The sequence below is a fragment of the Staurois parvus genome, unplaced genomic scaffold, assembly GCF_062004578.1.
Source record: "Staurois parvus isolate SC_StPar_1 unplaced genomic scaffold, SC_StPar_1.0 ptg000498l, whole genome shotgun sequence".
NCBI lineage: Eukaryota > Metazoa > Chordata > Amphibia > Anura > Ranidae > Staurois > Staurois parvus.
This window is the reverse complement of record NW_028318294.1, coordinates 1998829-2025984: the sequence shown is the minus strand read 5'-3', so window position 1 is coordinate 2025984 and position 27156 is coordinate 1998829. Positions and strand designations below refer to the sequence as shown.

General features: G+C 42.2%; 1 protein-coding gene across 4 annotated transcripts in view; it reads right to left on the bottom strand.

Annotated features, from left to right (window-relative positions):
* The window catches only part of CMIP (c-Maf inducing protein), a 275138-nt gene that overhangs the window by 25187 nt on the left and 222795 nt on the right, over positions 1–27156 (bottom strand). For 2 of the 4 annotated variants that reach the window (XM_089689802.1, XM_089689804.1), the window contains 3 exons: positions 22448–22474; positions 18457–18505; positions 5018–5143 (listed from right to left, as the gene is read on the bottom strand). In XM_089689802.1, coding sequence (XP_089545928.1) covers positions 5018–5143; positions 18457–18505; positions 22448–22474 — 202 coding nt within the window. The remainder of the gene's footprint in view (positions 1–5017; positions 5144–18456; positions 18506–22447; positions 22475–27156) is intronic. The other 2 variants (XM_089689803.1, XM_089689805.1) reach the window with 1 other exon arrangement.

Here is a 27156-nt window from a genome sequence, read left to right as displayed (position 1 = left end):
AGAGAGAGAGAGAGATATCATATCACCCCGGTACACATCATTAGTAAGACCTCATCTGGAATATGCAGTTCAGTTTTGGGCACCAATTCACTAAAAGAACATTGGGGAACTGGAGAAAGTAGAGAAGGGCAACCAAACTGATAAGAGGCATGGATGAACTCAGCTATGAGGAAAGATTAGAGGAACTGAAATCTCTCTTGAGAAGAGGAGATTAAGGGGGATATGATCAACATTTATAATACATAAGGGGGGATATGATCACCATGTGTAATACATAAGGGGGGATATGATCAACATTTATAATACGTAAGGGGGGATATGATCTCCATGTATAAAACATAAGGGGGGATATGATCTCCATGTATAATACATAAGGGGGATATGATCTCCATGTATAATACATAAGGGGGGATATGATCTCCATGTATAATACATAAGGGGGGATATGATCTCCATGTATAATACATAAGGGGGGATATGATCTCCATGTATAATACATAAGGGGGGATATGATCTCCATGTATAATACATAAGGGGGGATATGATCTCCATGTATAATACATAAGGGGGGGATACCATCACCATGTATAATACATAAGGGGGGGATACCATCACCATGTATAATACATAAGGGGGGGATATGATCACCATGTATAATACATAAGGGGGGATATGATCTCCATGTATAATACATAAGGGGGGATATGATCACCATGTATAATACATAAGGGGGGATATGATCTCCATGTATAATACATAAGGGGGGATATGATCACCATGTATAATACATAAGGGGGGGATATGATCTCCATGTATAATACATAAGGGGGGATATGATCTCCATGTATAATACATAAGGGGGGATATGATCTCCATGTATAATACATAAGGGGGGATATGATCTCCATGTATAATACATAAGGGGGGATATGATCTCCATGTATAATACATAAGGGGGGATATGATCACCATGTATAATACATAAGGGAGGATATGATCAACATGTATAATACATAAGGGGGGATATGATCTCCATGTATAATACATAAGGGGGGATATGATCACCATGTATAATACATAAGGGAGGATATGATCAACATGTATAATACATAAGGGGGGATATGATCTCCATGTATAATACATAAGGGGGAATATGATCTCCATGTATAAATACATCAGTGATTCAAATAGTGAACTCAGTGTAGCATTATTCACCCTGAGTTAATCACAGAGGACAAGGGGGCACTCTTTACATCTGGAGGAAAAGAAATTTAATGTCCAAACATGGAAAGGTTTCTTCACAGTGAGAGCTGTGAAAATGTGGAATAGACTCCTTCAAGAGTTGGTTCTGGCCAGCTCAGTGGATTGCTTTAAAAAATGCCTGGATTCTTTCTTAGATACACAGAATATAACTGGATACTAATATTTATAGGTAAAGTTGATCCAGGGAATATCCGATTGCATCTCGGGGGATCAGGAAGAAATTTTTTTCCATGCAGGAGCAAATTGGATCATGCTTTGCTGTTTTTTTTGCCTTCCTCTGGATCAACTGTGGGTATAGGATAACTTTTTTTTTTCAATGATTGAACTGGATGGACTTTTGTCTTTTTTCAGCCAGACTAACTATGTAACCTGGAACAAGTATAAAGATAAGTAAATCTGACTCCTGTGTACAGCATACATGTTCCAGTGCAGTCAGTTCCAGTCAGTTTCTGGTACAGAAAAAAAAGTAGAACATTCTGCATTGTTTCTGTACAGATCTGTACTGGAACATAGCAAACTGCATCAAAACTGCTCCGGAACGGGGTGTGGTGCGAACGGTAAGCAAAAATGTATCTGGAATGCATCCAGAGCGCATTTTTGCGGTGTGAACTGGCCCTTCATGGAGAGAATAAAAAAAATGTTGTAATGTATATTTATTCATAAGGATCTGTATATCAATTCTCTTCTTTAGATATACAATATAAATGTTAGTTTAGGGGAACCATTATTACTTTTTTGCGCTGGGAATATAGCCATAAAACTGGCAATTTGTTTACTGGTTTTTACTGGTCTGATACCAGACCATACTCTACCTCTGCTGTGAGAATATTTAGCTTGGCTGTACATTTCTACTTATGTCATTGTAGAGGGAAGGAAGAAGGAAATGTCTCCAACAAAAGCTGTCTGGTCAATGTTCCCCCATGAGCTTGAGAGATCACGAGACTGTCACATCAAAAGCATGAAGTGAAAAGGGTTAGGCCAGCTTTTTTCAACCAGGGTGCCTTCTGGACTCCTCAGGGGTGCCTTGGCAAAATGCCTAAAAATGGCCCTAAACTGCCCCAAAATTGTAAAAAAAACAGAAATCGAACACCTGCCTTATTTTACACAAAGCCACTATTTTTTATTGTGTGGCATTGCAAACCTTGGGCACCATGTAGGCCAACTGCTGGCATCCTAACAGCCGATGATGTCATCGGTTGATAAGGAGGACATCGGGTTTCTGTGCAGCATCCTTGTTTGTCCCTCCCTGCCAGCACTGGGGTCACGTTAGCTCAGTGAGGGAGTGAAATTGAGGGAGAAGAGAAACAATGGAATACTAGTCAGTGTGCAAAGCTATATTTGCTTTGTAAGAATAAATCACCTCCAATGTTGGGTGTCTTACATGTGCAGATTCTGCTGCACTATGTAAAACCTTTAGTTTAGTTTTTTACATTTTAGAATGGGGTGCTCGAGAAGAACTTTAAAGAGTGCCTTGACTCAAAAAAGGCCATAAAAAGTATGTTTCTTTCACTTTTTTCTAACAGGTTTATTTAATATGGCAGTATTGGATAGAATCAGTGTTAAGCAGTTCTCTTGTAAAACAGCAGACTATGTCAAACATTTACCTACTTTAAAAGTCTGTGTTACGTATTTTTCACTCTACTCACTAGCTAAAAAGCAGCCATAATTAGAACCAAAGGTGACTCCGGGTAATCTATGTTTAATCCAATGACATCATACATGGAGAGGAATACACAAAAGCATTCCAACTTCCTCTCTGATTGCATCACAGATATTAGATCCTGCTCCCTAGATATCATAATAATGTCCTTAAAGTGGAACTTTTAACTAAAAAATAAAAATAAGGCTGATATACTACAGGAATTTTATTTAAATAAATTGTGTGAATATATGCTTTGACTACCCAATTATGTGAAAAGCAAATTCCTGTTCCCTTTCAACTACCCAAATATGTGCAGATGAAATATTAAAACAGCAATATGCTTTTCACATGATTGGTAAAGTGTTACTAAACCCAGGGCCCTGAATTCACTATATCCGGTCTCCCCGGACCATGCATTCACTATATCCGGTCTCCCCGGACCCTGCATTCACTATATCTGGTCTCCCCGGACCCTGCATTCACTATATCTGGTCTCCCCGGACCCTGCATTCACTATATCTGGTCTCCCCGGACCCTGCATTCACTATATCTGGTCTCCCCGGACCCTGCATTCACTATATCTGGTCTCCCAGGACCCTGCATTCACTATATCCGGTCTCCCCAGACCCTGCATTCACTATATCCGGTCTCCCCAGACCCTGCATTCACTATATCTGGTCTCCCCGGACCATGCATTCACTATATCTGGTCTCCCAGGACCTTGCATTCAGTATATCCGGTCTCCCCGGACCCTGCATTCACTATATATGGTCTCCCAGGACCCTGCATTCAGTATATCCGGTCTCCCCGGACCCTGCATTCACTATATCTGGTCTCCCCGGACCCTGCATTCACTATATCTGGTCTCCCCGGACCCTGCATTCACTATATCTGGTCTCCCAGTACCCTGCATTCACTATATATGGTCTCCCAGAACCCTGCATTCACTATATCTGGTCTCCCAGACCCTGCATTCACTATATCTGGTCTCCCAGACCCTGCATTCACTATATATGGTCTCCCAGTACCCTGCATTCACTATATCTGGTCTCCCAGACCCCTCATTCACTATATCTGGTCTCCCACAGTACACACAACATGGAAATGCAATTATTTTAGTAAATATAAACTGCTAAATACCTTTTGTCATCAGCAGTTAGAGCAGTCTTGTGACTTCTATCAGGGTCTGGCTGAGCCCTGGTTAAAGCTTGTAGGAGGAGTTTTCATTCTCCTCTGACTGTCCTATGAGATTGTAAGACCCAGGACCCTCTGTCTTGACAGCGCCGATTGGCTCTGTGCTGATCACATGCACCCTCCCAAAGAAAAAAAAACTCTCTAGCAATACATGCCAAACAGAGCATGCGCAGAGTGACTCCTAGAGCTCTGTACTATCAGCAGTTGGATTGGGGACAGTAGAAGAAGGGAAAAATCAGAGAAGACAGGATCAAACAGCCTTTTTTACACAATACAGTATATTAACCCCTTAGGTTCCATAGTGAGCATAACAAGCATGCTTTACTGCACATACATACTGATTTTACAGTTGTGGGTTTAGTAACACTTTAACTGAAGTGAATACTCACACAATTTATTCAGTGAAGATTCTTCACTCTTTTTAGTAAATCAGCTCACATATGTGCTACCTATGTCCAGGTTTTGTAGCCGAAAAATTTACAGAAACCATTTTTTTTATAAAATAAATTCTATTCTTATTGCTGTGGGGACTTCTGCTTATAACTTATGTTGTCACCACTACAGGAAGTACAGGAAGACTTTCCGCAGACACACAGAAAAAAAAATCTACTTTTTTTTTATAGGGAGCAAAGGTTAGAATATCTTTTAGGTGTTTTCTGTACCTGATTTCCCTTTATGTCCTGTGACAACTGTCACTAGGATGAGAAGTGAAGATAAATTTCCCCAGCAGGTACACTAAACTGGAAATAGCACTTTCTGCCCACTCCAATATGATAAGCCCTCTCTAGGATTCTTTTTTTTGACAGAACGTATAGAAAGTCACAAGAGCACGTCCACTTAGTTCTCAAAACATCCATACTAGAACCATAGTTAAAATAATGGAAAGTAAGCTTGCAGTGGGCAGAAAATTAAACTCACATTATTGCAGACACGTACCATACTGGCAAAGAGTTCACCATCATCATCACAGGCGACACCCCCTGGGCTGTATAGCTGGAACCAGCCGTCCTTCCCAGCTCTGACGCTCAAGAGACAAGAGTGAACCTGCGGGAGGAGAAAGATATTATTTTTAATGAAGGAACACAATAATCATCTTAATCGAATAGCCTTTAGCCAATTTCAATTCAAATTAGTTTTACATATTTATTATAAAAAAAAAAGAAAAGAAAAAAAAAAAGAAAACCAACCATTTTTACACCCAAATCCAAAAGTATTGATTGATTAAAAAAACTGTCACTTTTCCTGCTCTCCTCCTACACTCTATTCCTTTTGCAGTAGTCAGTTTAGTAGACTTTGGGATTTAATTCCCTTTGTGTGCCCGCCTCTCTTTCTCCTCCATCTATCCTCTGTGTGACACAATTTTGATATGGTATATTTTTATCGTTTGAAATTAGATTTTTTATTTATCCTTTTTTGGGTTACTGAATATTATGTGACTGTTTTATTCATTGCATTATTTGTCGGCTACCATATTCTACTACGAAGACAAAGTGGATCCTGAGGAAGCTTTTTAGAAGCGAAATGTGTTGGTCCACCATGACCAAAAGCCTGTATATGATTTTGCTATTTGGTTGTAGCTGATGGATATTGTTTTTATTGTATGCGTATTTTAATGTACTGTACAAATGAAAAAAGTAACTACCCTCGCCTCAACAACAGATCAAGGGAGTGCTATTAACGTGTGTACGAAGCTGGCCATAAACTAGAAGATTTTTGACTGAACATTTGGTTGATTATTATTATCATACAGTATATATAAAGCACCAATAGTTCGCTCAGCGCTGTACATTACAAAGGGGGACAGAACATGTGACAGAACAATAACAATACAATGCAAAACATGAAGGGATTGAGGGCCCTGGTCTTTCAATCTAGGAGGGAGGGGATGGTGGCACAGGAGGAGATAGCTGTGGGGGACGGAGTGGTAGGAAGAGTGGAGGAGGTCGGCAAGTTAGCAGGGGGTGAGGTAGGCTTCCCTGAAGAGGTGGGTTTTCAGGGTGTGCCTAAAGGAGAGGAGAGTAGGTGATAATCTGATGGGTTGGGGCAGGGAGTTCCAGAGGATGGGTGACACCCTGGAGAAATCCTGGAGGCGGGCATGGGAGGAGGAGACGAGGGAACTAGAGAGAAGGAGGTCTTGTGAGGAGCGGAGTGTGCATGCTGGGTGGTACTTGGATATTAGGTCAGTGATGTAGTACGGGGCAGTATGGTGGACAGCTTTGTACGTCAGTATTAGGATTTTGAATTTGATCCGTTGCGCAATCAGAAGCCAGTGGAGGGATTGGCAGAGGGGGGTGGCGTAAACGGAGCGGTTGGAAAGGTGAATGAGTCTGGAAGCCGTATTCAGGATCGACTGAAGTGGGGATAGCCAGCGGCGAGGCAGGCCAGTGAGGAGGGAGTTGCAGTAGTCGAGTCGTGATATGATGAGGGAGTGGATGAGCTGTTTAGTGGTTTCTGGGGTTAGGAACGTGCGGATTTTGGCGATGTTGCGGAGGTGGAGTCTGCACGAGCTTGTTAAAGATTGGGCTGGAAGGATAGGTTGGAGTCCAGAATGACACCAAGTACTCTGGCCTGCGGGGCGGGTTTGATGGTGGTGTTGTTGGACATGATGGAGAAGTCAATGGGGGGTGGGGTCCGGGCTGGGGGGAAGACAAGAAACTCGGATTATCTGTATATAGATATGCCACAGGGCTTCCAGTCCTGAGAGAAGGTTTCCCATGAATGCGTGAAGACAGCTATCTTGGGAAGTCCCAAACCCTCCCCATCTTTGCACAGAAAAATCACCTGCGCGTGCACAGATGAGCTCTGTGCATGCGCCGTAATGGCGGCGCTGGAGCGGGTAGGAGCCACCAGAGAGGTGGACAGAAGATCCGCTATAATTTATTTCTTTTTGTCCTTCAACTGAAGCTGATGAATATGTGACTTTTCTCAACCTGGTTAACGATGTGACTGTTCCACATCAGTTACTACTATTAGGCTGATAAGAAATTTCAGCTTGTGTGCAATAGGTAAAGGGATAGGTATTTGGAAATAACTAATAATTAACTTATTACATTTTGCCCTTTTCCTTGCAATGAAAATGAAGCAGATAAGCAGCCCAGGGCTTGTCACCCTGAACAATTATGTGCATCTGCCCATCTCCTGCACTTTATTATGCAAATTCACAGAACGACATACAGGTACAGAACAGGTCAGGAAGAGTTACCACTGTGGCATGGGGAGGGGGTCACGCGACCTATTTAGCTATGGGGGGGCGTGGTCACGCAAAGGTGCCGAGATATGAATTCTGACATGTGGTGTGACTGTTAAATGCATAGAATAAAATTAAAACACAATAATAATTTTGTCATGTTTGTTTCTGGAGACCATTTTGAGATTGGGCTTCAGTAAATAGCACTATGAGACTTTTTTTTGGAAGGATAAGTTCACCTTTTCACAAAAAAACAATAACTGCACATTTTTGCAGGAAAAAAAAAAATGCATTCACTATTTTTTTTGTTTTGGAAGCCTGGAAAGCATTGGATCCGCGATCAGTTGGCACCATGCAGGATTCATGCAGGCCTGTCAGTGTACCTGTGTGCTCATACCTTATTAAGGGCAAGCAGATACACACTGCTTAGAAAAATCAATGAACTACCACAGCGCTCAACAGCACTGTGGTAGTTCATTGAGAACTACAAACTGACAGCCGCAAAAGCCATTGGAACTTGTAGTTTTCCCATTTACAGCATACTGTGAATGAGTGACACCACCAGGCAGGCGGTGCCCTGCAAGACCACATTTTTTTTTCTCAAATTGTCACAGCTAGAGGGGGAAAAAGATCCCCGCTAGCTGTCACAATGGGGGATTGGGGTGCGGTCCTTTTGTAACATGTTACATATGACACCCCAAATATGGGTGTCACATGTAACATGCTATGAAAGGTGAACATATCCTTTAAGCAAAAAAGCCCAATCAATAAAGAAAAGAACTAAAAATATAATTAAGTTCCAAAATATGCGATTTTGAAAATGGTCCGACCATAACAGAACACTTTTTTTCTGAAACGCTTGCTATAAATAAACTTTGCATTGCTGGAGAATATATTATTGTTAATAAAATAAGAAGAAAATGCTAAATACAGTCAAGGCATTCCAGGACTGCCAAAAAATCTTCTCTAAGAGGCTGAAGTATGACGCAAATGGCGGTCTACAGTTGACGTTTGTTTTGTTACTGCATGCTGAGTTAGACATGTCATGAAAATAGAGTACCCGTCTACATTTCTAGATTTTTAAAGGAGATTGCCAGAGCCAGGGTACACATTGGCCTGTCTGACTGGGAACTCCTCAAGGCGAAATAGATAAATATGTAACTGTAATAATGTTCTTTTCTCACTCCTAGTACAGGATCAGGATGGCTGTTCTTTCCTGAGATTAAAGCTGAATTCCAGGCAGATATAAAAAAAAAAAAAAAATCTAGTGATGGCACTATGAATTAATGAAAAAATAACTAAGTGTGTTTTTCATTTTAATTCAGCTAAACACATTCTAGGCACATCAAAGGTGTGTAAAGTCCCACAGTTCATTTACTTTGGAAAGCAAAGTCTGAGCAGAAAAGTCTAAGGATGAGGTTCAGGTTTGCAGTAAACCCTGTAGTCTCAAAATTCAGGGTTCTGGAGAATTGTTTTTGCAGATTTGCCCGGGAGAGTTTTTTTAGTGGGCCCCCTCAATATAAAAGGGGGAGGGGGGGGCAAAGAGCAGCCAAAGTGTCATTATAACAGGCTCCTTTTACACTGATGCAGTGTGGTCTGACCGTACCACAGGTGCAGTGCAGCGTACCTGCAGGTCTGGTGCGGGTTAGCTGCAGGTATGCTGCACTTTTTATTATGTCCTATGGGTTTGATGCTGGTTAGCTTTCCTATAGAGTTCTATAATGTCCCACGGTTTTAGTGCAGTTTCGGGAAGGACAACAAATCCGTAGCTCATAATAGAACGCTATGGGAAAATGCAGCGAACCTGCAGCCAACCCACGCCAAACCCATGGGTACACTGCACTGCACCCGTGGTGCGGTCAAAACTCACCTTTGTGAAACGGGCCTAAATAGCTGTGGGGAAAAGAAGAGTAACGGCAAAATTTCCACAGGGAGAGATTAGTCTATGAAAATATACTTTGTTTGTGATTGCTAGCTCTTTGGACAATCAAAAGCAAGATAAGGAGCAGGGTCAGGGTAAATAACAAGCAGTATCTGGCTAGTTGAGCAAACCTGGATACAGGTAGAGGGCAGGAGCAGGTAAAACACTGAAGCAATCAGGAACAGTAGAGGAGGAATTAAATACCCTTCCAGCAGCCAGCATCAGCTGCAGACTGATTACTGAGATCTGCTGGCTGTTGGGAGACACCTGCTGGTGGAAACTGGAACTACAACATTGCACTCTGTGAACCACAGTGCCACCAGCAGGTGATCCAGGTTTTCTCAATTACGCTGCTGTGTCACCTGCGTTCTCCTAATTCTAAGCCTTGGTTCACACCGGTGCAATTTGACAGTTCCAAATTGCATGACAATTCGCACCCTGTTGTCGGCCATGGAACGGTTCACATTTTTTGCAACTCCAACTTTGCGGTGCCGCACTGATTTGGAAGAAAGGTTCCTGCACTATTTTTTTTGCAGTTTCAGTTGCGACTCGCATAGACATCTGTGCATAAAATTGCACAGATGACAGCAAGTCACATATGAAATCGCACTCCTGCAACTTTGAAATCAAAATTGGATTTAATGTGAACTAGGTGTTAATAAGAAATTGCCCAGTTGCTCTCTGAAGGGAAGCGACCTCTCCAACTTGCCCCCTGTTCAGTTTGACTTATTGTTCTGCAAACAGCAAGGGAGTTATGTCATCCCTGGCTGGTCAATAAAAATAGCTAAAGACTCCAGACTGGGCAGAAGATCAGGAAGAGATAAAAGTGAATGCAATGATACAGTGGAGAAGAATGCGGACCTGGAGCAGGGCACTATGTGGGGTAAGAATGCCATAATGTGTCACGCCTACTTGTACATACTGCCACGAGTTCTGAAGTCCCCTTTCTGATTTAGTTCTACCTTAACCATATGTAAGCATCAACACTGACCAACATGAGTTTAAACAGGGTTTAGTCCTAGGTCGTTGGTTCCAACAGAGGAATGAAGCAAAAAGGGAATTTCCAAGCAAATCCTAAGCAGGCCAAAAAGGGATCGAATCTCCACTAGTTCATCAGGGACTTGCTGAGAATCCATATACAGGAGTACCTCAGTTTACGAATGCCTCAGTTAACGTAATTTTCGGTTTACGAATGAAAACCCATTGAAAATAATGCCTCGGTTTATTAATTTTTTTCGCAATATGAAGTGTACACCGGTGCCAATTTTTAATTGCAATTTCCAGCTTTTTTTTTTTTCTTCACTATAGCTCACAGTATTAGCTGTCACTTTCCCTGGAGCTAAAGGATACTTTGTTTCTTTTATCTCAGGAAACAAACTAAAAGGAAACTTTGTTTCTTTTAGCTGGGGGGAAAGTGACAGCTGATTCTCTGAGCTATAGTGAAGAAAACAAAAATCCGGTAATTACATTTACAAACCGGCACTAACCTATAGTGACAGAGACTTTTTTTTACTTTTTTCTGACCTCCAGAACGGATTAATTTGTTTTCAATGCATTCCTATGGGAAACAGCGTTTCGGTTTGCAAATTTTTCGCAATACGAAACGTCTCGGAGAATGCATTAAATTCGAAGTACACCTGTATATCTATGGGCAGGCTGATTGCACTGTAGTCGATCTATTGATCGACTTCATTACAACCAACCTGTTGGATTTTTTTACATGGGATCACTGCTAGCAGCTATAGCCACCATCAGTAAGCTTTGGTTTCTGCCGGCTGGTAAGGCTCCCTACCGACAGAACACAATACCGCTGTGAGAAGCATTCACTAATTAACAGTGACTGCGTTGGAGGGGAAATCAAGCAATTTACTTTCCTTTTCATTTACCTGAAATTATTCATGAGATCACGATTACCTTTTCATTTATTTGTTCTTCCACATATAGAAATACAATTACTTCAGCACTACCAAGCAGGAAGCAAAGCCTGCCTGTGTAGCAAGACAATATGGCTGCCCCTATTTCTATGTACTATATTAAGAAAAAAGAAAGAAAGGCAAAAACAAGAATTTTAACAAAAGACATTTAGGCCGCATGTACATGGGACACTTATGAATGATGGAAACGGACTGCTAGAAATCGTAGGTTAAAAAACGTCTGTTTAGCTGCATTTGCATAACACATTTATGCATGTTTGCGATTAGAGGCTTTTTTAGAGATAAGCACAGGAGAACCTCCCAAATGCCCAGAATGCACTGAAAAGTGGTAAATTATTAACTATTTCAGACTGTTTCAGAGAAATACAGAGAGTAGAAGCAGAGACAGCAGTAAATGTAGAAATTAGATTAGGTGTGAGTTGCTCATTATCATTTCTTTTGTTTCCAAGGGCAGGAAAGGTGTCTGGTGGAGTAATTAAGGCCACTTGGCAGGGGGTCTTCTTGAGGAATTTGAGGTGTGAACGGTCATTAACATAGCTTTTGTTTCCAAGGGTAGGAGAGGTCTGAGGTGTGACTTGGTCATTACAATGTGTGACAAGCTTGGTAGGAACATCCTGTTTTCAGTGTTTTGTCCATCTGAATTCCTTGAAAAAGCTTTGCATGCATATTTCAAGATGAAAAAAAACTCTGGACAGCATCGGGAACTGGAAGAGTAAAAAAAAATTCAGACGCAAACGCTTATAAACGAGATTTCCCGCATTTAGCCGCGTTTTGCATTTGAAACGCTGATAAAATCGACTGCTGAGCGCAAGTTTTCTGCGTTAAAAAAAAAACGACTGTAAACTCAAATGCCTGTAAACGAAGATGTGTACATGGACACATAGGAAAACATTAGGGTGAGTTCAGGGGCTGCTGAAAAGAGTGCTGAACAGTTCCTAAACATGAGTTTATCAGCTGCAGTGTACATGAGCCCTTAGTGATACAATTATGTACAGCAGGGGCGGACTGACTACTCATGGGGCCTCCCGGCAATAGGGGATCATGGGGCCCCTGTGTCCTCGCCCACACCCAAAAAAGCCTATGACAAAGCCAATGAAAGGTACCAGGGGCATCTCATGGGGTCCCCGGGAAATAGGGGATCATGGGGCCCCTGTGTCCTTGCACAAACTCAAAAAAGCCTATGAAAAAGGTACCAGGGGCATCTCATGGGGCCCCCTACTGACCCCGGGCCCTCGGGCAGTGCCCAAATTTCCAACTGGTCAGTCTGCCCCTGATGTACAGTAAGCTGCTCGTATTTTCATATACATCTTTAAAATACAATAGAATAGTTTCCCTTTACCCTGCATTTTCCAAACAATTTTCTCTAGCACAATCTATTGCCTGCAAGATGGGCATACAAATAATTTACATAATACAGAAAGGCGTAATGTGGTTACCAGACTAAACAGCTTTGCATAATGGAAAGTATGATCAATCTAACCTTCAGATAGCAGTGTGGGGAAAGGACCTAGACTGAAACCCATAGAAAATTTATAGTAACTTCCACATCTAGGACGTCAGAGCAGGTCTGAGAGCTGATTCTAGGTGGAGATATTGTGCCACCGCGATTTATGGGAAACAGGAAAAGTCCAACAATGTGTCATGCTCTATACCGTGTAATGTTTATTTTTCATTTTCATGAACTTTGCAGGAAACGTTTGGAAGTAAACCTGTACTTTGCCCACAGTATGTAAAGTGACAGGTTCACATTTCAGCAGGCACAGTATACAAGTTGCACTGCACCACCACCCTGGCTGGCTACCATGTGCCTTGAGAAATATCTAGAACCTCTAAGTATAGGAGGCAGTTGGGAGGTACTAAAGAGTAAAAAGGGGGGCTACTGTAGATCGGGGAAGCAGGGGAGTGCCAGAAATATATATACGGATTATGAGATATATAGTGTAAAAGTGGGAGATTTTGGGAGGGGCTAGCCTCTAGTAGCATGGGGAGTTAAAGGCTAAGCTCACCATATTCAGGGTGTCACTAAATCAGCCGCCACCACCCCAACCTGATCCCTTATGGCAGGGGTGTCAAATTGGCGTCCCACCAGCTGTTGCAAAACTACAAGTCCCATCACGCCTCTGCCTTTGGGAGTCATGCTTGTAACTGTCAATCTTGCAATGCCTCATGGGACTTGTAGTTTGGCAACAGCTAGAGGGCCGCCAGTTTGACACCACTGCCTTATGGTGACAGTGGGCAGGGGATCTTCTCCCTGCACCCGCTGTCACAATTCAACAGCATGGTCATGCGGAGCTACACCCCCACTATTCATTCACAAAGCTCTGTGACTGAATGAACTACAATTACTGTCTGCCATTGCAGAGAACGACTTGTAGTGTTCAATGAACTGTGGGGGCGCTGGGGAGCAATCTTGTAGTTCATTGACTTTCCTGGACTTCTGAAACTGCCTGATTGTATTGAAGGTACAGGCAGACAGCTGTCTTGAGTGAAATTGCACCCACAATCTGCTGATTGCAGGTGCAAGCTTTACAAGCTCCTGAGAAAAAAAAATAATTGCGCATTTTTTTTTTACCTGCAAAAAAATGCGCATTATTTTTATTTTTTTTTTTTAAAGGTGAACTTATCCTTTAAGCTGTCCATACACATTTTTAATTTCCAGCCCCATGAGGTTGAGATAGATTCCCCCACCTATGCTAAGCAGTTTGGATACAGGAATGTCAGCTTCTAGCCACTGTTTTCAGCAGCCATCGAATACCTGAATAATGCTTGCATCTGATTGGATGCAATTGCTGCTCGGCAAGAATTTTCCACCCAGCTCCTTCAATAAAAGTTGACTGAATATTTAACACTAATCAGGGAGGGTGGGATGGATGTTGAAAGAGTCACCCACAGCTTGAATCGGCTGAAATGGACAAAATTCGAGCAGTGTATGGCCAGTTTAACTACGACTGCTATAAAGAGAGCCTGTTATTTGCATATTATTAGCAAGGTAAGGGGCGATTATTAAGAGAAAGCGATTATTTACTTTTAAATATTTTTTATATCTTACTATTCTATGTATATAGAAAGACAAACAGCCACACTCCCATAACGTATACGGTCTTTCGTCCAGATTTATTGAACCTGACAAAGCACATTACAACACTGCCTAGGATCACCCACTCTAACATGTCTCAGGCTTGTGCCGGCTGAATAGTAGATCATTTCTAGAGCGAAGCTTGCACAAAGGTAAAACACTTCAGAGTGGGGGGGGGTCCAAGCCAAGGCCAGAGTGGGCTTTGTCAAGATCTATGATGGATGAAAAAGCGTATGTTATGGGCGTGCAGATGTTTACATTTTCATGATTTTTACAGAGTGGATAGGCTTCCATTTTGGCCTACACCTGGTATTCTGGAGGCTGGGGATACGTTACAAGCCTAGATAGGTGATATACTCCTAGTCTTCATATATATATATATATATATATATATATATATATATATATATATATATATACACACGCACATACGCACACATACGCACACACATATACACACACTATATTGGCAAAAGTATTGGGACACCCCTCCAAATCATTGGATTCATGTGTTCTGATCACCTCCATGGCCACAGGTGTATACAATCAAGCACCTAGGCATGCAGACTGCTTCTACAAACATTTGTGAAAGAATGGGTCGCTCTCAGGAGCTCAGTGAATTCAAGCGTGGTACCGTGATAGGTTGTCACCTGTGTAATAATCCATCCGTGACATTTCCTTGCTATTAATATATTCCACGCTAAACTGTTAGCGGTATTATAATAAATTGGAAGCAGCTGGGAACAACAGCAACTCAGCCACCAAGTGGTAGGCCACATAAAATGACAGAGCGGGGGCAGCGCATGCTGAAGCGCACAGTGCGCAGAAGTTGCAGACTGTCTGCAGAGTCAATAGCTAAAGACCTCCAAACTTCATGTGGCCTTCAGATTAGCACAACAACAGTGCGTAGAGAGCTTCATGGAATGGGTTTCCATGGCCAAGCAGCTGCATCCAAGCCTTACATCACCAAATGTAATGAAAAGTGTCGGATGCAGAGGTGTAAAGCACGCCGCCACTGGACTCGAGAGCAGTGGAGACGTGTTCTCTGGAGTGACCAATCACGCTTCTCTGTCAGCAAATACGGTGGTCTTGTCTAGGTTTGGTGGTTGCCAGGAGAATAGTACTTGCCTGACTGCATTGTGCCAAGTGCAAAGTTTGGTGGAGGGGAGATTATGGTGTGGGGTTGTCTTTCAGGGGTTGGGCTTGGCCCCTCTTTTTGTCAGTGAAGGGAACATTTAAGGTGTCAACATACCAAGACATTTTGGACAATTTAATGCTCCCAACTTTGTGGGGATAATTTGGGGATGGCCTCTTCCTGTTCCAACATGACTGCGCACCAGTGCAGAAAGCAAGGTCCATAAACACATGGATGAGCGAATTTGGGGTGGAGGAACTTGACTGGCCTGCACAGAGTCCTGACCCCAATAGAATACCTTTGGGATGAATTAGAGCGGAGACTGAGAGCCAGGCCTTCACATCAGTGCCTGACCTCACAAATGTGCTTCTGGAAGAATGGTCAAACCTTCCCATAGACACCCTCCTAAACCTTGTGGACAGCCTTCCCAGAAGAGTTGAAGCTGTTATAGCTGCAAAGGGCGGGGCCAACTCAATATTGAACCTTACGGACTAAGACTGGGATGCCATTAAAGTTCACGTGGCAAGCATCCCAATACTTTTGGCTATATAGTCTATCTATCTATCTATCTGCACAATTGAATGCGTTAAATATGTTATATATACAATATCTCAGAAACATTAGTGTTTATGGGGCAACACAGACAATCATTTCTTTAGAAACTTGCTAAATGACATTGAGTAGGCCTCAAGACTTGTTCACACCTAAATGTGTGTATTGAAGTGCACTTACATGCTTAGAGGTAATTCCTTTTTTTTTTTTTTTTAAACTGACCGGAATGGCAAAATACAGGGCATGACAATGCATCTGATCGACCATTTCACCAGTAGGGGGCACTGCAGGTGAGTAAGAGGTTCCAGATCTTACAGCCTCAATATTAAAGTTGTTGTGAACCATTACATATAGCTACTGAAGCAATTGGCCTCAGGTGATATACAGAGATAAAATAAATCCTTGTACATAAGTTGTACCTGTTTCTCTGAAGCCCTTTCTTCTCCACAGGCTCCTAAAACACATATTTTACACAGCATTTCTGAGCTCCAGAAGTTAGGAGGTGGGGTTCTGATGTCACACTCTGCACAGCAAAGAGCAGGTTGCTGATGAATAGACACCCCCCCACTACACAATCCCACAGGGAAACATGCACAGCTGAGGCTGTCAATCACCTTTTGTGCGCTAGTCATGGGAGCTGGTCCATCCCTAGGGATTCTGTAATGTTCACATAACCAGCCAGAAAAGACCAGGATTGAGGCAAGGACACAGTGTAGAGGAATATGCTTTGCTCATTTTTCATGTCAGAGGTTTATAAACCTCAGTGAAGCTGCGTTAGCATGTAGCATGACCCAACATCAACCTCAAGGAAATGGCCAGAAGTCAGATGATAGCTTTCCACTTCCTTTATGCAGTAACAGAAGTAGAGTGCGTGAAATGTCATTACTTTCTATTGTGCTGGATTCACCTCAAACTAGCAGAATTTTACATCTGAAGATATTAAAGATTATTGTCTCATCCTGATGTTATTTTCTGACACTCAGCTGACTACCTCTTAGTAATCCCAATACAGTAGTCAGAGTGTGAAAATAGCAAAAGATCATAGATGGGGTGTAGCCTGCACATAGTTTATAAAGGTGATTATTGCTGGATTGCATTTTACATTAAAGGAAGCTTCCATCCAAAACTGATATTCTGTTTTTGGTAGATCTTGAAGAGTTAAACCTACTCCCCTCTCTTAGGGAGTCTATAGGTGAGATTTCTTCACTTTATGGCTATTCTGAAGATTTCAGTCTCCCTAATGGGTATTTTTTTTTTTTTTTTAATTTAACGTAATGCAACAGAAGATACTGGAACACAACAGGAGATGCTGGAACACTCAAAAGTGTGCGAGAACATCCAAGACTCCCAGGCCAACAAGAATTATAGCATAAGGGCCCTTTCGCACGGGTGGACCGATTGGACAACCCTTTTTTCTCTATGGGGAAGGGGATGTAAACAGACATGTGTCTGTTTACACCCACCAGCATCTGATCCGATCTGCTAAAAACAGACGGATGAGGGATCCATTCCCCCCTTCCATCTAGCGCAGGGGTGACCAAACTATGGCCCTCCAGCTGTTGAAGTACTACAAGTCCCATCATGCCTCTGCCTCTGGGTGTCTTGCCTGTGGATGTCAGAGTCTTGCAAGGCCTCATGGGACTTGCAGTTCCTCAACACCTGGAGGGCCATAGTTTGGACACCCCTGATCTAGCGTATCAGATCGAATGATAGTCGGATGTAAACAGACATGCAGTCTGGTTACATTCCATAGAGAAAAGAGGGCTGTGTCCGCTCTATGCAAGCGAAGCGGACATGGACCTGTCAGTGTGGATCAGCAGACAGATCCCCCACTGAGTAGGCAGATCCCACCCATGTGAAAGGGCCACAGGAGCTATCATTGTTGGAGAATCCAAGACGGAAAGGTTTCTTCACAGTGAGAGCTGTGAAAATGTGGAATAGACTCCCTCAAGAGTTGGTTCTGGCCAGCTCAGTGGATTGATTCAAAAAAGTCCTGGATTCTTTCCTGGATACACAGAATATAACTGGATACTAACAATTATAGGTAAAGTTGATCCAGGGAATATCCGATTGCCTCTCGGGGGATCAAGAAGGAATTTTTTTCCCAGCAGAAGCAATTTGGATCATGCTTTGCTGGGTTTTTTTTGCCTTTCTCTTGATCAACTGTGGGTAAAGGATTATAATTTTTTTTTTGCTATGGTTGAACTGGATGTCTTTTTTTAGCCAGACTAACTATGTAACATATAAGAAGCAATGGGCTGACTCGGCCCACCAGGCTCCACCTGTAACTAAAACTTCATTTTAGAGCGGAGTGTCCGTTTTGTATCTCTCTGACACGATGATTGTGTCAAGCTCTGAACGGGTATATATACATTTCCAATATATTTTAAGATTGTATTACCCAGCTAATTAGCTTGTGCCTGCAACACACTTGATAATAAATGCAAAGCAAAAACAAGCTTTTTTTTTTCTCAGCTGCACCACAATAACCTTTAACAAGATAAGTCATTTCTTTCTCTGCACCATTCCTTCCCCCCAGGGGAAATTCTTACCTCTTGCCTGGGGTCCTCTGCAAATCTCTGAATGACGTATTTCAGCTCCCTGCATGGGCAGGATGAAAAAAAAACACACAGGTTAGTTAGCAAGCTCAGCTGGGAAGTTCTGCAGCGATTACATAGACATGGTCTGGGTCACTGAATGTAAAAGGATTAAAGCTGAAAATCCAAAGGGCTTAAAGCTGAACTCCAGAAGTTAGAAAAAATCTACCCCTCATAGTGCCCCCCATACCTCCCCTGCACTGCAATAGTTACAGGCTGGCTTAGTGCAGGGCTAAGATATAATACCTTATTCCTGGCTCCAGCAGGCTTCCTCCATCCATGCGACCTTCCTCCAGCAGGCTTCCTGCATCCATGTAACATAGCATCCTCTTGAAGGTGCTTCAGGTCGCAAACCGCATGCAACGAAGGGTTAACAGCCCTTCACAGTACATGATGATGCCAAGGGACTGCCCACAGCTTGGAGCTTTGGGTAGAATAGAGCAATGCTGGAACCTGCAGGACTAAGCTATAAGGCAAGCTATACATCTTACCCTTGCAACCCCTAAACTAAACAAGTATGGGGCACTGCACGGGTAGATTCTGTCTAATTCCCACAGTTCAGCTTTAATAGACATTCTAAAATGAAAACTGGATCTCATTTAAAGTGTATACCTGGGCAGTGGGCTGCTAGCTTCCTTTTTGGACTAATAACATAATTGGTTTGGTTTACTAAAGAGGTAAAGGCTGTTCACTCTGCAAAGGAATTTTCACTTAGCAGTTTTTTTTTTCACCTAGAATGAGGTGAAGCTCTGTGGATCTCCATCACTGAATCATGTGCAAGCAAAAAAAAATGTTTTTTTAATTATTTTTTATTTTTACTGCATGTGATTGGTTATTTTTTGCAAAGTGAATTTTCCCCACACTCAACAAGGAAATTTTCCTTGCAAAAGGAACAGACTTTACAAAGTCAGGTACAGTGTCTGTACTTTACTGAAATCCCACTGTCAACTGTCAACCCTGTCCAGTTCATCCCTACTAAACTACAGAACACCTTCCTGTCTCCGTACCATAAATGGGGTACAGCAGAAGCACTGGGGTTGATTACTAAAACTGGCGACTTTAGAATCAAGTGCAGCTCTTTAGAAACCAATCAACTTCCAGTCTTTTTTGTTAAAGCTGAATTTAGAAGCTGATTGGCTACCATGAACAGCTGCCCCAGAGTTTGCACTCTCCAGTTCTAATAAATCACTGTCTGCTTAAACAGAAAGTTAAAGTGTTACTAAACCCAGGACCCTGCATTCACTATATCTGGTCTCCCCAGACCCCGCATTCACTATATCTGGTCTCCCCTGACCCCGCATTCACTATATCTGGTCTCCCCGGACCCTGCATTCACTATATCTGGTCTCCCCAGACCCCGCATTCACTATATCTGGTCTCCCCTGACCCCGCATTCACTATATCTGGTCTCCCAGGACCCTGCATTCACTATATCTGGTCTCCCAGGACCCTGCATTCACTATATCTGGTCTCCCACAGTACACACAACATGGAAATGCAATTATTTTAGTAAACAAACTGCTAAATACTTTTTCTCATCAGCAGTTAGAGCAGTCTTGTGACTTCTATCAGTGTTCAGCAGAGCACTGGTTAAATCTCGTAGGAGGCACTTTCATTCTCCTCTGACTGTCCTATGAGGCTGCAGGACCTCTGACCTACTGTCTGGACAGTGCTGATTGGCCCTGTGCTGATCACATGCATTCGCCCAAGAAAATAAAAACCTCTGTAGCAATACACACTAAACTGAGCATGTAAAACTTGCCCCCCCCCAAGGCTCTGTTCTATCAGCAAATGGATTGGGGACTGTGGAAGAAGGGGAGGATCAGAGATAACAGGATCAAAACATCCTTTTTGCACAATGCAGAAGATTAACCCCTTAGGATCCACAGTGAGTATAACAAGCATGCTTTACTGCATATATACAGACTGATTTTACCGTAGTGGGTTAGTAACACTTTAAGAGCTCACAAAACATGGGGAAATGTCAAGGTGTTACAGAGTTACACTGGATATCTTTTTATATTTTTGGCCAGAGATCTATTTTATGTGGATTTTAGTACACGAGCCAACAAAATCTTCTTTGAAGCTAAAGCTGGCCACACAAGTTAAAAACTATATAGTTCCAAGGTTGACATAATAACATATAAATAAAATGGATTGTTTAGGAAGGTCTTTGCACTATGCAGTTGCTGGTAACTCTCAAGAAAATTGTATAGAAATGATATATATGATATATATAAAATAATGTGTATATTATATATATATATATATATATATATATATATATAAATCTGGTAGTCCCTTTCATTTATCAAGCTATATAGGCTATAGGGACCCAAAATAATATGACAACAGTTGTTGCCCTGTCACTTGTGCAGTTAAAGTGATACTACCTCAACCCTGGGTGATACAGAAAGTATACTAAGAAAACATGCCTAAACAGAGGTGGGAATTTTAGATTAGTTACATTCAAATCTTCACTATTCTAGTGCAAACTGAATTTGACCCTGTCCCTTCCATCATCCAAGGCTTCCCTGTTGGGCCTTCAAAATGATCCTCAGTCCAAGTAACCAATAGGGAGGTTTACGAGGCAGCAAAATGCAGGATCAAGCCCATCTTTTTTTTTAAAAAAAAAGCAGAGAATTGCTTATAAATTCATCTGTGGTCCAATTAACCAATAGGGAAGTGTACGAGGCAGCAACAGGCAAGATCAAGCCCAACTTTTTCTCTAAAATGTGGGCTTGATCTTGCCTATTGCTGGCTTGTAAACCTCCCCATTGGATAATCGGACATGCAGACGAAGTTTTAGGCAATTCTCAACTTTTTCTGTAAGAGTCAAGAAATGCCTATGATGTCATCTGCAGTCCGATTAAACAAAAAAGAGATTTATGAGGCAGCAACAGGCAGTATCAAGCCCACATTGCCTAACACTTCAGAAGCCTATAGCTTTGGATTATTTTGGCATGTACTGTTCAGAGAAGGTAACATTTTTTTACTGTATTATCACTCAGAATAGAGGCAGCTTTACTTTTGGTGCTTTTATTTACAAATCCCACAATCAGTCATGGGAGAAGGGGGTTTTCTCTTAGTCACATGGCATAGCTTAACCACTTCCCGTCTGGCCCATGTAGATAAATGGCTGGACGGGACCGCTGCCTTTGCGGGTGGATGTTTCTAAACGTCCCCCCGCATCCAATGCCTGTGCACGCTCGCTGTACGGGACCTTTGTGTGAGGTCCCGATTCATGTGATCACTGATTGGCCAATCAGTGATCACATGAATAGTAGTAAACAAGATGTCACTTCCTGACATCATTGCTTACTACTTGTGAAATCTGTGAATGATCACAGAGGTCACATGGTACAAGGCTATTCACAGCAGCCTTGTGCCATGTGACAAGCTGTGACCAATCACAGCTCTCACAGTATTTCTCAATGGCTGCAGGAGTGCAGCCAGAGAGCAGAAATGATTGCTTTTCAACCTTTATGGGTGTAAAAGTAATCAGTGTAAAAAAAGAAAAAAAAAATCTTCATCACTCCCCACAAGTAGAACAGTGTCACTATAGTGACACTGTACTGCTAGGGTGACAGTATGTTTAAAAAAAAACCAAAACAACATAAATAATAATATAAAAAATAAAATAAAAATGTAAAAAAAAAAAACCCTGAAAAATTCAAATTTTTGGTTATAAACTAATTTGGGTTATTTATTCTTTTTTACTAAAAAGATAAATTATTATTATTATTACATTGAGTTTATATAGCGCCAAAGGGTTTACTCAGCGCTGTACAACAGAGGGGGGGGGGGGGGACAATACAAGAAACAGAACAGCAACAACAACAGTACATGTGGGGTTAGAGGGTCTACTCTTTCGAGCTTACAAGATGAATACATTTTGGCCAAGATTTATGAAGAAAGATTTTATAGATCTCATTTATATACTTACTTTGTAAATGTTTCATGGGCAAGAGCTCTGCAAAAAGCAAAAACACATTAGGTTAAAACGGGTAAACTGAGAATCACAAAACAAAAGAAAAGCTATTTATCCACTGTGTCAATATGGATGAAGGGTTCCAAAGCTTTGAGACACACAAGGATAGCCAACACTGCTATATTGCCCATGTGTGAGAAACAGCAATAACCTGTAAGGTATCTTTCCAATAGCAGATTATTTATTTCTGTTTTTGAACCTGTTAGGAAGATTTAACCCCACTTCTTGTCTTGGCATCCAGGGGGTCCCAGGGACAGGAAGTGATGAGATATCTTTTTGATGGGGACAGCAAAAAGAGCACTTTTTTTTCTTAAGTAGAGTGAGGGGTTAAGCAGGCCATACATGGGTCAAATTCCGAACACATCATTCGTTCTGTAATCCGATGGTGCCACCAATGACTTTGAAAATTGGTCGTTTTTCACAAATTTTCCAGCACGCCCGATAAACGAAATGGGGAGGAACCATGAAAATCGTCCGGTGCCTTTGCCCCACTAACAGAGCGAAAATTGGCCGATTATTCTTAGGTCCGATTTTCAAACAAAAAATCGTTCGAAAATCAACCCATGTATGGCCGGCCTTAGAATCCCTAACTGGAAATTCACAAAGGAATGCCAGAACAAAAACGAATGAAAGAATCCCAATGTAATATTAATAGCTGGTAAATAGGTCATAAAATCATCGAAAGCAGTTTGGGGCTACACCACTTCTACTTCACCAAGGCTCAACACAGGATAAATCTTGGATGGACAGTGACCTTAGACATCTATATAAGAACGGATATTAAAATCTCCCCATGGAGTAACAATATAACAGTTGCCACACATCAATAGAGTTTTTTTCTTTTTTTAGTCAGGTTTTTAATACTTTGGGAGTTATTTAGTAAAATTAGAGTGTGAAAAATCTGGTGCAACTCTGCATAGAAACCAATCAGATTCCAGGTTTTAGCTCTCATGCACACGGGTGTTTTGATAACATTAGCTGTATAAAAATAAGAAAAATTGGTGTAGCGCTAAAGCAAATGCCACTAAACATACATATACATATATAAACAAGTAAAAAGGGTTAAAGATGCTTATAAATAATCATGCATATAAAAACCTATTGCATATCCCCTAATGGGGAAACGTGACTATATGCTTGTGATGGTTGCACACAACACTATGCAAAGGGATAATATACTTCAACAAGTGACAAAGGTGAATATATTGCAGTCCACTTCACACAAAGACTGTGATCCTTTTAAAAGGCGTGAGAGTGCCACTGGTGCCGCAATCCAAAAATGGTTTGAGTGCCTCCTCACCTCCCCACACTGACCACAAGGGCCAATACGCCTTTGCACCTTATAAGGTATATTCCTCGGATGTCAGCCGATACAGGTCCACACTGGATGCTACCTCAGGCGCTGTTATCCAAAAAGCCACCTCCAGCTGCTATATAGTGGTGGTAATATACCACCAGATGATGCTCAGAGACATAAGAAGAGACTTCCCATAGCGTGATACCGCAATATTTATTGATAAAATATATATATATAAAAATGCCCACTCACATGTCCACAAACAGTATAAAGCCTTATGTAAATCCTCCTGTATCCTAGTACTGTGGGTGTACCCGGAGTCCCAATATGGCGCGTACGTTGGAAGTGACGTCACCGCGTACTGGAAGTGTCGTCAGGGCGTACCAACGTGTTGCGTCACGGATAGCACGTGACTTCATCAGGGCCTGATGAACTCACGTGCTATCCGTGACGCAACGCGTTGGTACGCCCTGACGACACTTCCGGTACGCGGTGACGTCACTTCCGACGTACGCGCCATATTGGGACTCCGGGTACACCCACAGTACTAGGATACAGGAGGATTTACATAAGGCTTTATACTGTTTGTGGACATGTGAGTGGGCATTTTTATATATATATATTTTATCAATAAATATTGCGGTATCACGCTATGGGAAGTCTCTTCTTATGTCTCTGAGCATCATCTGGTGGTATATTACCACCACTATATAGCAGCTGGAGGTGGCTTTTTGGATAACAGTGCCTGAGGTAGCATCCAGTGTGGACCTGTATCGGCTGACATCCGAGGAATATACCTTATAAGGTGCAAAGGCGTATTGGCCCTTGTGGTCAGTGCGGGGAGGTGAGGAGGCACTCAAACCATTTTTGGATTGCGGCACCAGTGGCACTCTCACGCCTTTTAAAAGGATCACAGTCTTTGTGTGAAGTGGACTGCAATATATTCACCTTTGTCACTTGTTGAAGTATATTATCCCTTTGCATAGTGTTGTGTGCAACCATCACAAGCATATAGTCACGTTTCCCCATTAGGGGATATGCAATAGGTTTTTATATGCATGATTATTTATAAGCATCTTTAACCCTTTTTACTTGTTTATATATGTATATGTATGTTTAGTGGCATTTGCTTTAGCGCTACACCAATTTTTCTTATTTCTATATATGCACTTTTTGGTTAAAAGGAGGGTGTTGGCAGCTTAGTGTATGTGTTTTTTTCATCTGAAGCGCAGGAGGTTTTAATATAATTAGCTGTATAAAGTCACGTTAACACCGTGAGTTTTTCAGCTCTTTTTTTTGTATTTTTGCATTAGCATTTAGTGGCTTTTTGCTGCGATTAGTGGCAATTTCCCGTGTTTGCAGTTTTAGCATTTTTTTTACCAAACAAAAAAAAGAGGTCTTTTGGTCAAAAAACAAAAATGCCGTTTTTCAGCGTTCCAGTGTTTTTACAGCTAAAAAAAACTCCTCTAGAAACCCACTAGTCCTGGGTTTTTCTTTGGCCAAAAAACGTCCGAGCCAAAAAACGTTGATTACAGTCTATGTGTGCATGGACACATAGGATAACATGCTGGGGGGCTTACTGGCTGTAGAAAAAAACATCAAACGCCAAAAACAGCAGCTGTAAAAACGTCCAGTGTGCATGAGGCCAGGTTCACATCTGTGCGGGTGGTGCCGCTGCGGATCCACACAAAAATCTGTGCAGCTGCACCACCCGCACAGAAAAATGCGGACCCATGGGCGGGTGCCATTCTAATGGCACGCCGCCCGCACTAGAAATCGCAACCGCACTGGGAACCGAGGTTCCCATGCAGGCTGCGGTTTCCAAAGAAGTGCAGGGACTTCTTCCCTGCATGTCCCGAGGCACGGGCGTCCATTCAAATGGGCTTTTGTGCCTGCGCAAAACATGGCCCGCATGGCTGCATATATGTGAACCAGGGCTTATTGTCAAATCTTAATTAAAGAAGCTGAAATTAAAAGCTGATTGGTGTCTCGAAGACACCCAAACCTTTTCATTTCCTCTCCCAGAATCATTACAAGAACTATTAGCACAGTGGCTAAACGATTAGCACTTCCGCCTGGCAGTACTAGGGTTGTTGGTTCATATCCCAACCACGGCACCACCTGCCTGGAGTTTGCATGTTCTCCTTGTGCCTGCATGGGTTTCCTCCGGGTACTCCGGTTTCCTTCCACACTCCAAGGACATGCTGGTAGGTTAATTGGATCCTGTCTAAATTGGCCCTAGTGTGTATGTATGGATTTGAGTTAGGGACCTTAGATTGTACGCCCCTTGAGGGTTAGGGACTGATGTGAATGTACAATATACAGTCATGGCCGAAATTGTTGGCACCCTTGATATTTTTCCTGAAAATCAAGTATTTCACACAAAAAAGGTATTGCATTAACACATGTTTTGCTATACACATGTTTATTCCCTTTGTATGTATTGGAACAAATATAAAACAGAGGCAGAAAAGCAAATATGACATAATGTCACACAAAACCCCAAAAATGGGCTGGACAAAAGTATTGGCACCCTTAACTTAATATTTGGTTGCACACCCTTTGGAAAACATAACTGAAATCAGTCGCTTCCTATAACCATCAATAAGCTTCTGACACCTCTCACCCGGAATTTTGGACCACTCTTCCTTTGCAAACAGCTCCAGGTCTCTCTTATTGGAAGGACACCTTTTCCCAACAGCAATTTTAAGATCTCTCCACAGGTGTTCAATGGGATTTAGATCTGGGCTCATTGCTGGCCACTTCAGAACTCTCCAGCGCTTCTTTGCCATCCATTTCTGAGTGCTTTTTGACGTATGTTTGGGGTCATTGTCCTGCTGGAAGACCCAGGATCTTGGACGCAAACCCAGCTTTCTGACACTGGGCCCTACAGTGCGACCCAAAATCCTTTGGTAATCCTCAGATTTCATGATGCCTTGCACACAGTCAAGGCACCCAGTGCCAGAGGCAGCAAAACAACCCCAAAACATCATTGAACCTCCACCATATTTTACCGTAGGTACTGTGTTTTGTTCTTTGTAGGCCTCATTCCGTTTTCGGTAAACAGTAGAATGATGTGCTTTACCGAAAAGCTCTATCTTGGTCTCATCTGTCCACAAGACGTTTTCCCAGAAGGCTTTTGGCTTACTCAAGTACATTTTGGCAAACTGTAGTCTTGCTTTTTTATGTCTCTGTGTCAGCAGTGGGGTCCTCCTGGGTCTCCTGCCATAGCGTTTCATTTCATTTAAATGTCGACGGATAGTTCGCGCTGACACTGATGCTCCCTGAGCCTGCAGGACAGCTTGAATGTCTTTGGAACATGTTTGGGGCTGCTTATCCACCATCCGGACTATTCTGCGTTGCAATC